The following is a 12,917-nucleotide window of genomic DNA, read 5'->3' on the forward strand; positions in this document are numbered from 1 at the left end:
GACTTTATGTTCAAAGAGCTGCCTTCTCCTTTCGGGACAATGCATTCTTTGACTGTAGTTTTTGTGATCAGATTTTAGAGCGGACGTTGGAGCCTGACAGTTCTGATGAAGAGCCTCCACCAGTTTATTCACCTCCTTCTTATGATATGCATATATATGATCGACAATACCCACTACAAACACCGCCCACACCACCACCCAGGTAAGGTAGCTGTTGAAACTACTTATTCTGATGTTCGATGAGGCCTTGACTGCTAGAAATAACTCGATTTAGATATGGTTAACTCTGCAGCTTGTGTTTTTCAATGATTTTTTTACTCTTCTGTATACTGTTAAATACAGTTGCAAAAAAAAGCAGGTTACTGTCTTTTAGGCTCATACTGATTTGCTTTGTTTTGTATCTGACATCAATATTCCTGCCCTTTGAACATAACACTGAAAGTTGTGTCGTACAGATTTCACATTTTTTTTTTATTTTAAGGCATCATTAATTTATGATGTACACTACAGTCCTCAGCATGATGTACAAGAGTGGAGGAAGATGCACATAGGTGGATAATATCCTATGCAGGAGGGCCAGTCTTAAGGTGTTTGGAGACTGTAAAGTGGTGACAGGGGAAAGCATAGTTAGGCAGGATAGGATGTGGTCTGTAGGTTAATGTTGGCGATCAAGAAGAGGAGGAGGAGAGTGAGGGCAGTGCCATGGATCAAATGATAGAAATTGAAAAAGGATGATTGTGAGGTGGAGTTCAGGGAAAAGTTAAGACAGGCACTGGGTGGCAGTGAAGAGTTAACAAATAACTGGGTAACTACAGCAGAGCTAGTAATGGAGACATCTAGAAAGGTGCTTGGTGTGACATCTGGACAGAGGAAGGAGGACAAGGAGATCTGGTGGTGGAATGAGGAAGTACAGGAGGGTATACAGAGAAAGAGGTTGATGAAGAAGAAGTGGAATTGTCAGAGAGATGAAGAAAGTAGACAGGAATATAAGAAAATGAGGCGTTTTGGTGAAGAGAGAAGTAGCAAAGGCTAAGAGAAAGGTCTATGGAGACCTGTATGAAAGGTTGGACACTAAGGAGGGAGAAAAGGACTTGTACTGATTCTAGACAGAGGGGCCGAGCTGGGAAAGATGTGCAGCAGGTAAGGGTGATAAATGGTAATGAGGGAAACATACTCACAAGCGAGGAGAGTGTGTTGAGCAGATGGAAAGAGTACTTTGAGTGGCTGATGAATGAAGAGAATGAGAGATAGAAGGTTGGATGATGTGGGGATAGTGAATCAGGAAGTACAACGGATTAGCAAGGAGGAATTAAAGACAGCTATGAGGAAGATGAAAAATGGAAAGGCTGTTGGCCCAAATTACATACCTGTGGAAGCATGGAGGTGTTTAGGAGAGATGGCAGTGGAGTTTTTAACCAGATTGTTTAATGATACCTTGGAAAGTAAGAGGATGAAGAGTGGAGAAATGTTTTTGGTGCTAATTTTTAAGAAGAAGGGTGATGTGCAGAGCTGTAGTAACTTCAGAAGGATAAAACTGATCAGTCACAGCATGAAGTTATGAGAAAGAGTAGTGGAAGCTAGGTTAAAAAGAGAGGCGATGATTAGTGAGCAGCAGTATGGTTTCATGCCAGGAAAGAGCACTACAGATGCAGTGTTTGCTCTGTGGTTGTTGATCAAGAAGTATAGAGGTCAGAAGGAGTTGCATTGTGTCTTTTGGACTTAGAGAAAGCATACGACAGGGTGCCTAGAGAGGAATTGTGGTATTGTATGAGGAAGTCGGGAGTGGCGGAGAAGTATGTAAGAGTGGTACAGGATATGTACGAGGGTAGTGTGACAGTTGTGAGGTCTGAGGTAGAAGTGATGGATGTTTTCAAGGTGGAGGTGGGGTTACATCAAGGATCAGCTCTGAGCCCTTTCTTATTTGCAGAGGTGATTGACAGGTTGACAGACGAGGTCAGACAGGAGTCCCCGTGGACTATAACGTGTGTGGATGACATTGTGATCTGTAGTGAGAGTAGGGAACAGGTTGAGGAGAACCTGGAGAGGTGGAGATATGCTCTAGAGAGGAGAGGAGAGGAATGAAGGTCAGCAGGACTAATAATGTATTTGTGTGAATGAGAGGATGGATAGAGGAATGGTGAGGATGCAGGGAGTAGAGTGGCAAAGGTGGATAAGTTTAAATACTTTGGATCAACAATTCAGAGTAATGGTGATTGTAGAAGAGAGGTGCAGAAGAGAATACAGGCAGGGTGGAATGGGCGGAGAAGAGTGTCAGGAGTGATTTGTGACAGACTGGTTACAAATAAGAGTGAAAGGGAAGGGTCTACAAGAGGATACTGAGACCAGCTATGTTATATGGGTTGGAGACGGTGCATTAACAAAAAGACAGGAGTCAGAGCTGGAGGTGGCAGAGTTAAAGATGTTAAGATTTGCACTGGGTTTGATGAGGATAGACATGATTAGGAATCAGTATATTAGAAGGTTAGTTCAGGTTGGACCGTTTGGAGACAAAGCCAGAGAGACGAGATTACATTGGTTTGGACATGTGTTGAGGAGGGATGCTGGGTATATAGGGAAAAGGATGCTAAGGATGGAGCTGCCAGGTAAGAGGAAAAGAGGAAGGCCTAAGATAAGGTTTATGGATGTGGTGAGAGAGGACATGCAGGTGGTTGGTGTGACAGGGCAAGATGCAATGGACAGGAACAAATGGAAACCGATGATCCATTGTGGCAACCCCTGATGGGAAAAGCTGAAAGAAAAAGACTACAGTCCCCAGCGTAGTGCATTCTGACTACATGGAAGTAGCTGCTGAATGATGCAGTGCGGTAGAAAACATCCCTTTATCCATTTCGCTCAATTGAATTCCTCTTTAAACAGACATAAGACTGATGCTACTTGGATTTTATATCTTTGCAGATCGGTAGCTAAGCAACGTGCTTGCACTTCATCCTCAGCATCAAGTTAGTCTTTGTGTCTTTGACCAGCCCGAACAGGCAGATAAGAGGCATCCATCCACCTGAGATGCTAGTAACATAGGTTCTGATAGTAAACTTGGTGTCAGAGCTAGCTTGGAGATGACTACGCTACAGTGGCTTGCTCAACTTCCTCAGGAAAAGGTGTGGGGGGGGGGTGTTCTCCACTTCACAGGCCCAGCCCCTTGGAGAAAATTGAGGGAACTTTGGGAAGCTGGCTTTTGGAGTTAGAACTGAAGCCTGTGCAAAACTGTGGGTTGGTATTCATCTGAAGATCTTACATGCTTGCTGTTTAGTACTTAGTGTGTGTAGGATGCAACATGCAAAGGCCTTGCCAAACGATGTGACAACAATTTGAACTTCACTCATTAAGTCACCTTTTAATAGATGTAAAATGGGAAACTGAAGTAGTAGGGGAATGATAACAGTTTTGGCCAGTTTTGGGAAGTGTTTTTCTTTCCTTTATGGCATTGGACCATACGAAGCTTAAATGTTGGTCTTACTTGCCCTAGTTTTAGTCCTAATTAATGGAACAGATGAGGTATTGTCAGATCTTTGATTCTGGGTCATGGATGCTGTGGGAAAAAATGTTTTATGCAGTCTTTTCACTTGTGCTTAATATTTTCTCCTGATGTTAATGATGGTTCTGATAAAAGTCACAGATACAGGGGGGTGGTGTAACTTTAACTTTTCTTTTTCTAGGATAAACTGCCAAACCATCCTGAGTTATCACTTCTGGGAAGACCTTGCTTGATGACCTTTTTCAGAAAATTATTGATGCGTTCCAGGAAAGGGACACGTCTTGCATTTTGTTTAGAGTATGTGCTTTGCTGCTGCTGGCTTTATCTTACTTTGCTTGACCAGTTAAAGCCTCCAAGAGGAAAATGATCCTTACAGACAGAGCAGGCAGCCCAGGTGTTGCCAGTTTTGTCTTATCTGTGAACCCCTTCTAAGTCTCTGAAGTGACAGGCTTTGCAGTGAGTGCTGCAACAGTCCTGACCTTGGAGGTCAGTTCACTGTTTGCCCTCCTTTCTAGAGTTATCACCAGGAACATGTGAAATTGGTCATTGTCAGTGGAGTACATGTCTTGTATCTGCTTGCTAGTCTCCCATCTCTCTTGGCTGGGGCTCCTCTGAAGGACCTAGTCTTATATGAGTTTCTGGAAGTGTTCTAGTCTCTACTTCTGAATGCAGCAGTACAACCTGTTCTAGACTTTGGAAGAAGCCAGTTTTACTCCTTCCTTGTCTTCATTCCAGGGAACACCAACGATTCTTGGCTTATTTCGTTTCAGAGTAACTTCATTAAACATTTGGTACACTGATATCTAGGTGGTGAGTCTATTCTGGAATACTCCTACACCAACAGGACATTGGGATGGTGTTGCTGAACTTGACTGATGCCTACTAGTACACTAATATTTCATTGCACTTGGACATTTTAATTTTTAGTCGAAGGTGCTACTTGCTGGCTAGTACTCTGACCACACAGTCTTTACCAAAGTGTTGGCTGTAGCAGTGGTAGATTTGCAGATGACAGGGCTTGTGATATTCCTTTAGCTACACGCATGGTTTCCAGTGGTTCCTTTAGAGGACATCTTAACAGAGGCTCTGTCTTGGGGTCTGCCATGATAGCAGTTTTTAGAGTGACCATCATTTTGGGGGAAATCTGCAGTCTTGTCAGTGCAAAGGGTCACCTTCATGTAAATGCAGTTTATTCCAATGACAATCATTCCCTCTAGAAGAGAGGACCCAGGAGGTCATGCTTCTGGCATTCCAGATAAGGATAAAAAGAGTAGAGGGTTTATCTTGCTGAACTTGGGCTAATTATAGGCACACTTGTCATGGTACCCCTGGCTTGTGATCACATGCAGGTGTTTCAGTGCAGAATGGTAGTGGTTTCAAAATTGGTTTTGTTTCGTGGATCTTTTGGTGGTGTTTTGATGTTTGTTATTGAATCCCAAATGTGTTGGATGCCTTCCCGTAATTCAGAGATATGTGTATTATTTTTGACCCTAAAGTATTGAAAGCTTTTAAGATGGATACTTAATCTGCGGGCTGTTGTCTGTGGTATAAACCAAGTGAAGTGTGTCTGTGAGATGGCACTCTGTGTAAACATGCTGGAATCAAAGCTGCTGTTCTTGCTTTCCACCATTCATTAAGGAGAGTTGAAACTAGCATCCTTCCTGGTAAGGTTAGATACCAAGCAGTGATTTCCTGTCTTGAGCAAAGGGTTGAACTCTTAGCACCCCCCACTGTGAAGTAGTAGAGGTTTGCAAGTGGGCTGTCATCCAAGATGGCTTCCTGGTAGTCTTGTTTGGGAAGAGCTCCCCTTGAATTGCAGCTGTGTTTTTATGACCCAGAATAATGTAACAGCTGAGGAGGACTCCCTCACACTAATATATGTTTGTGTCTGTTGCAGTGTAGACTTTGTAATCTGTTTTTGCAGTGCTGCTCATTGTTTGGTCTGTCATTTTCCTTTTTAGCCATAAGTATTTCTCTCTGACAATTACAAAGGGAGAAAATTTTGCATAAATTAAAAAATAAAACTGTAGCAGTTTCATTGTTTTTTTCAGTCTGTAGCATTTTGTACAGAATATCGTTTCTGAGATTCACCAGTATTTCAATTCATTTTCTGTTATTTCATTATACAATTTAAAATGCTTTTGGAAAAAGCTTGTAGCCACCTGGTGGTAATTATGGGCAGCAAGTTATTTCTCTTTAGAAAAAAGAAAAAAGTCACCAACAAAGCAGAATCCTAAAGGGCATTAGGAGAGAGGAAAGGGAACTTCCAAACTTTCAGAGATTACATTCAACCTGATTACAAGATATCCTAGACTTTACACTGTTGTCCTGTAAAATATAATTTCTGAAATCGATAGCTATGGCAGTGTAGAGCACAACAGACCTTTTCAGTATTACTGATCTGTTAATTTCAAAAATAGTCACTTTTCATGTTGTTTTTCTTGAGTGCTGTGGTTTCCTCCCACAATGTAAAGATGTGCTGTGCATGTATTGGCATTCCTGCAAATTGTCTGTAGAGGGTGTGCGTGCATGCATTTGTGCGCATCCTGTGATAGTCTATGCGCCATCCAAGATTGCCAGGAACAAGCACTGTCTCTGTTATGACCCTGACCCAGTGCAGGCATGCTTCCACACACAATAACCTGCTAGAGTGCAGGCAAGCTACAATGCGTGATAACCTGCTAGAGTGCAGCCATGTACCACACATGACAACCTCTTAAGAGTACAGACATGTTACCACACATGGCAACCTCCTAGAATACAGACATGCTACCACAGATGACAACCTCCTAGAGTACAGACAAGTTACCACACATGACAACCTCTTAGTATGTGATGTGCCACTGTAGTGTGTAGGCTCCCTTGTCTGAATACTACAGGTGATCCTTCTGCACTCCTGCATGTGTCACTGATGCAAAAAGTCAAACCAGCAGCCTCTTCCTTGGATAGTTAAGTTGGCACCGGCAACTCACTCCCATCTTCCCCAGTCAGTTCCTTTAGTGCCCTAGCCACTGGTTGAATGTAGTTCATTTGGGGAGAAGTGAGGGCTTCCTCCTTGTATGCTACAGAATCAGACTTTAACTATTATAGATATTTACCTCTGCTGCATTTGCTTTCTGTCTTTCATTGGGATAATGGCTGATTTGTCTGGCTCCTCAGTTTTCCAAATTCTTTAGAAAATGTCCTTATTATCTCTGTGAGCCATCCCTTTAGTATCCCACACCAGGTTAGTCTGGTATGACTTCCTGAAAAGGGTACTATATAAAGAAACCATTAAGTGTAAAAAAAAAAAAAAAAAAAGTTGGGTAGCTGGTCTCTTGTATTTTGTAAAGTAAATACAACTCATTAAGCACAAGAGGTGTTGCTTTATTTCATGTTTGCATTGAAGCAGAGAGCATTGTTTTAAACATCTTTTGGCATATTGCTGTATGAGCTCTAAAACAGTATTCTTATTTCTAGGCAAGTGTGAAAGTAATGTTCTTGATTTTGTCATTTGTACTGGTAGTTTGTCCCATGCACAACCACTGCTTGCGAAATTTGTCCCACCTTCCGGAATCTGCTGGCTTCCAGTATTTTGACTGGTTTGTATTCCAGTTATCTCTCCTCTCTGTGTTCTTGAGTCACCAGTCCTGAAAAGTATTCCTTAGGGCATGTTGTGCATTTTATGAAAAGTCAAACTGTCCATGGATGATGGTTCACATGTCTCTCCACTTTTGCCTTCCAGCCAATGAAACAGAAGTTCTCTATAGACAACTTCTCCTTGGAAAAGGAGCATTCCCCCTCCACTGGGGAGTTATGCAAGGTGCAAACGTGGCTGTTAATTGGAGTAACTTTGGAAGGTTGATGGATAAATCTGCCATCTGTTACAAATGGGAGGGATACAAGGTTCCTCACAATGACAATTAAAAGGCTTCAAGCCTTATCTTACAGCCAGAGAGTACAACAATTCTCTGCCTTCATTGTGTTTTATCCTTTTCTTAGAGGAGGCTTATGTCTGACATACAGAACATTAAAGGATCTTATATATTTGAAAGTCTTTGCTGTGAATATCCTTCTCAGTGACATGAATGCAAGAGGGACACCCTATCTCAGTAAACTTAGCCAATCAATTCATGCCTTCAAAAAGGAATTGTATGACTACATGGGATCCAGGACATCAAGTTTCAAGATAGTCCAATAGTCTGAGTTTGTTCACTAAACCTGTAGACCTTTAAATTTAAATAGCTGCTTGAATTCTGGTTGATGTGCCCCTCCCTGACTGGCAAAGGCTCAAGCTGTGTCCATCATCAGCTGATGAATACAGAATTATTTGGAGAGTCATTTTTCAAGAAACTGCCTTTGGGAATATACTCCAAGGGTTAAGCACTGACTATTCCATGCTTGAGCACATGACTGGCTATATGACATGGACACAGTCCTTGAATTCCTGGTGCATGCCTCTGATATAGAACTTGGACCTGGTGACTTTATTACCTTTGCCACCCCCTCAATTGAAGACTCATCAGCAGGGGTTGTGCATGTTGCTTCAGACTCTCCTGCATCTATTTGGTGCATGAATATATATGTGATATCAGATTTGTGTTGCTACTTTAATGTTTGGAGGGAAATGTATCTATAAAAGGAGTGGATGTTTAGGGAATGGCTTTTGCAGAGTTTGGCACAGTCCTTTTACTTTACTGTTCTTGCCTTCATTAACTGCTTCCCTTCATGACAGAAGTCAGTCATCAGCTCCATTCTGTGCATCAACTACTACTCCTTTCCATGCAGGATGTTGTCAGTCCTGTAGAAACTAGCACCATGAGATTTTCTCCCGGCTCTTCTGAACTCTACTGTCCATACCACCAGTTGGTAGATATCTTGTATAAATCCCAGCGAAATGTATGCATTGCTGTGCAGACATGCCAGGTTTGGTTCTATCTGTTCAACCCATGACAGTTCCCAAAGACTCCACAGATTTACCAAATTTCCCACGGGGGTGGGGGGGGTCTGAAGTTTTGGCCAGTTTTGGGAAGTGTTTTTCTTTCCTTTATGGCATTGGACCATAGGAAGCTTAAATGTTGGTCTTACTTGCCCTAGTTTTAGTCCTAATTAATGGAACAGATGAGGCATTGTCAGATCTTTGATTCTGGGTCATGGATGCTGTGGGAAAAATGTTTTATGCAGTCTTTTCAGTTGTGCTTAATATTTTCTCCTGATGTTAAATGGTTCTGATAAAAGTCACAGATACAGGGGTGGTGTAACTAACTTTTCTTTTTCTAGGATAAACTCTGCCAAACCATCCTGAATTATCACTTCTGGGAAGACCTTGCTTGGTGACCTTTTTCAGAAAATTATTGATGCGTTCCAGGAAAGGGACATGTCTTGCATTTTGTTGAGAGTATGTGCTTTACTGCTGCTGGCTTTATCTTACTCTGCTTGACCAGTTAAAGCCTCCAAGAGGAAAATTATCCTTACAGACAGAGCAGGCAGCCCAGGTGTTGCCAGTTTTGTCTTATCTGTGAACCCCTTCTAAGTCTCTGAAGTGACAGGCTTTGCAGTGAGTGCTGCAACAGTCCTGACCTTGGAGGTCAGTTCACTGTTTGCCCTGCTTTCTAGAGTTATCACCAGGAACATGTGAAATTGGTCATTGTCAGTGGAGTACATGTCTTGTATCTGCTTGCTAGTCTCCCATCTCTCTTGGCTGGGGCTCCTCTGAAGGACCTAGTCTTATATGAGTTTCTGGAAGTGTTCTAGTCTCTACGTCTGAATGCAGCAGTACAACCTGTTCTAGACTTTGGAAGAAGCCACTTTTACTCCTTCCTTGTCTTCATTCCAGGGAACACCAACGATTCTTGGCTTATTTCGTTTCAGAGTAACTTCATTAAACATTTGGTACACTGATATCTAGGTGGTGAGTCTATTCTGGAATACTCCTACACCAACAGGACATTGGGATGGTGTTGCTGAACTTGACTGATGCCTACCAGTACACTAATATTTCATTGCACTTGGACATTTTCATTTTTAGTCGAAGGTGCTACTTGCTGGCTAGTACTCTGCCCACACAGTCTTTACCAAAGTGTTGGCTGTAGCAGTGGTAGATTTGCAGATGGCAGGGCTTGTGATATTCCTTTAGCTACACACATGGTTTCCAGTGGTTCCTTTAGAGGACATCTTAACAGAGGCTCTGTCTTGGGGTCTGCCATGATAGCAGTTTTTAGAGTGACCATCATTTTGGGGGAAATCTGCAGTCTTGTCAGTGCAAAGGGTCACCTTCATGTAAATGCAGTTTATTCTAATGGCAATCATTCCCTCTAGAAGAGAGGACCCAGGAGGTCATGCTTCTGGCATTCCAGATAAGGACAAAAAGAGTAGAGGGTTTATCTTGCTGAACTTGGGCTAATTATAGGCACACTTGTCATGGTACCCCTGGCTTGTGATCACATGCAGGTGTTTCAGTGCAGAATGGTAGTGGTTTCAAAATTGGTTTTGTTTCGTGGATCTTTTGGTGGTGTTTTGATGTTTGTTATTGAATCCCAAATGTGTTGGATGCCTTCCCGTAATTCAGAGATATGTGTCTTATTTTTGACCCTAAAGTATTGAAAGCTTTTAAGATGGATACTTAATCTGCGGGCTGTTGTCTGTGGTATAAACCAAGTGAAGTGCGTCTGTGAGATGGCACTCTGGGTAAACCTGCTGGAATCAAAGCTGCTGTTCTTGCTTTCCACCATTCATTAAGGAGAGTTGAAACTAGCATCCTTCCTGGTAAGGTTAGATACCAAGCAGTGATTTCCTGTCTTGAGCAAAGGGTTGAACTCTTAGCACCCCCCACTGTGAAGTAGTAGAGGTTTGCAAGTGGGCTGTCATCCAAGATGGCTTCCTGGTAGCCTTGTTTGGGAAGAGCTCCCCTTGAATTGCAGCTGTGTTTTTATGACCCAGAATAATGTAACAGCTGAGGAGGACTCCCTCACACTAATATATGTTTGTGTCTGTTGCAGTGTAGACTTTGTAATCTGTTTTTGCAGTGCTGCTCATTGTTTGGTCTGTCATTTTCCTTTTTAGCCATAAGTATTTCTCTCTGACAATTACAAAGGGAGAAAATTTTGCATAAATTAAAAAATAAAACTGTAGCAGTTTCATTGTTTTTTTCAGTCTGTATCATTTTGTACAGAATATCGTTTCTGAGATTCACCAGTATTTCAATTAATTTTCTGTTATTTCATTATACAATTTAAAATGCTTTTGGAAAAAGCTTGTGGGCCACCTGGTGGTAATTATGGGCAGCAAGTTATTTCTCTTTAGAAAAAAGAAAAAAGTCACCAACAAAGCAGAATCCTAAAGGGCATTAGGAGAGAGGAAAGGGAACTTCCAAACTTTCAGAGATTACATTCAACCTGATTACAAGATATCCTAGACTTTACACTGTTGTCCTGTAAAATATAAATTCTGAAATCGATAGCTATGGCAGTGTAGAGCACAACAGACCTTTTCAGTATTACTGATCTGTTAATTTCAAAAATAGTCACTTTTCATGTTGTTTTTCTCGAGTGCTGTGGTTTCCTCCCACAATGTAAAGATGTGCTGTGCATGTATTGGCATTCCTGCAAATTGTCTGTAGAGGGTGTGCATGCATGCATTTGTGCGCATCCTGTGATAGTCTATGCGCCATCCAAGATTGCCAGGAACAAGCACTGTCTCTGTTATGACCCTGACCCAGATCCAGGATAATTGCAGAGTGAAGTAAATGACTTTTCATAGGAAATCCACATAATTCCCCTAGTACCATGCAGTCAGAATGAGTGCAGATGCTTCTATTTTCTTGGAACTTGAGCATTTTTCCATTTTTCAGTATTAGCAAATTTTACATTCATCTTTCAGACATCTATGACAAAAATTTCTTTCCAGGTTAAGAGTGCGCTTGTGGCATTTTTGTGCTGCGTACCCACTGGAACTATGTAAGTAGGTTGCAAGTATTAAGTCCCTCTATCCCAGTATCTCACTTGCCAGATGAAGTACACAACTGAAGTGAAGCCTTCTGTTGCAGGAGCCTGACATTTATTTTAAAGCTTTTCATGAAGAAAACATTTTTTATTCTTATTTTATGACAGGTTATTTAATCATTGAATGCTTTTGTGCATAGCTGCTTTGACTCTCTCACATAGTAGATAATGCAGAGAAGACATACTTGTGATAAAAAACCACAGAGAAAGTGGGGAACACCAACTACAGAAGCATAAAGTCCAAAATTGTTTAATACTCCAGCACTTCTGCCAACAAGCCTTTCACAATAACATTGGAGTATTAAACAGTTTTGGATTTTATGCTTCTGCAGTTGGTGTTCTTTGCTTTCTCTGTGTTTTTTTTATTTTTATTTTTTATTTTGTTGTTTAGTGAAGACACACTTGTGAATCTGCACTGTAGAACTGGTTGCTTAGCAGCTTATACCCTCCTTAGTGACCATCACAGGCATTAAACTATTAAGGTAACCATACATTTAAGTAAGGGCAGTAAGCTTTTCTGTACAAAAACATATTTGGGGGGGGGGTTGGCTGCTGTTATAAGGCAGTATTGGTTGCATCTACTTTTAAAGTCTTTATAGAGTCTCTCCAGCCTAGATGAAGCATAAATACCATGTCACAACTATCTTACATTTGTTGTAACAGTGTTTTTGTGATGAACTTTTTTGCTTTATAGGTAATGGGAATGTAGTTCATTTTGGACACCTGGGTAGGTATCCCAACTACCTGTAAGTACCTAACTGAACATGTTGACCTAGATGTCAGCAGTATGGGACAGTGATGCATGTGTGTGTGGCCAGCAAGCTGTGCATCAGTACATTAGCTGAATGTGGACTTGTGCATCAAGTCTTCAATGTGGCATTATGAGATCCATGGGAGCCATGCTGCCACAGCACAGTGAGGGTTAGGGCTAAACATTGTAATCCTGATGGCTACCTGGATGATAAACTTCCCGGGGCTGACCCTCAACTTTGAGCCTGAACACAGGAAGGCTGATGTTTGTTAGGTGGTGGGGAGAAAAAAAGATGTAAAAAAAAAAAATAGCGCACATTCACTGCAAATGTAACACCAAGATTAGTAGGTATGACCAAAAAGCCTTCTAAGGCTAAGTGCTTACAGGTTATATGAACAAGGGCTGTGAAGTTCATCTCCTAATCTCTAATGCCAGGCTGTATTGACTTAAGGAAGCACATAGAGGAAATATGAGTTTATAGTAGTGTACTTTATTATTATTATTATTATTATTATTATTGTTGTTTTTTGAAAGTCTGCAGATGTTTCTACCATTGCGGAGTACGCTACAACTTCTAAGGACAGTGTGGCCTCTTGACAGCATTTTCTATACCTTGACGGGGGAAGGAGTATTTGTGCATTTTTAGTAGTTTATTACTGAAGCTTGTACAGTAGGATTGTGACATAGTATGTTT

General features: G+C 41.5%; 1 protein-coding gene across 3 annotated transcripts in view; it reads left to right on the forward strand.

The window, feature by feature from the left end:
* The window catches only part of CUEDC1 (CUE domain containing 1), a 1,479,154-nt gene that overhangs the window by 1,038,460 nt on the left and 427,777 nt on the right, over positions 1–12,917 (forward strand). For all 3 annotated transcript variants that reach the window (XM_044054589.1, XM_044054587.1, XM_044054588.1), the window contains one exon: positions 72–202. In XM_044054589.1, the coding sequence (XP_043910524.1) occupies positions 72–202 (131 nt within the window). The remainder of the gene's footprint in view (positions 1–71; positions 203–12,917) is intronic.

Source organism: Protopterus annectens, chromosome 13.part0 (genome assembly GCF_019279795.1).
Source record: "Protopterus annectens isolate FY-2018-M chromosome 13.part0, PAN1.0, whole genome shotgun sequence".
NCBI classification, from domain to species: domain Eukaryota; kingdom Metazoa; phylum Chordata; order Ceratodontiformes; family Protopteridae; genus Protopterus; species Protopterus annectens.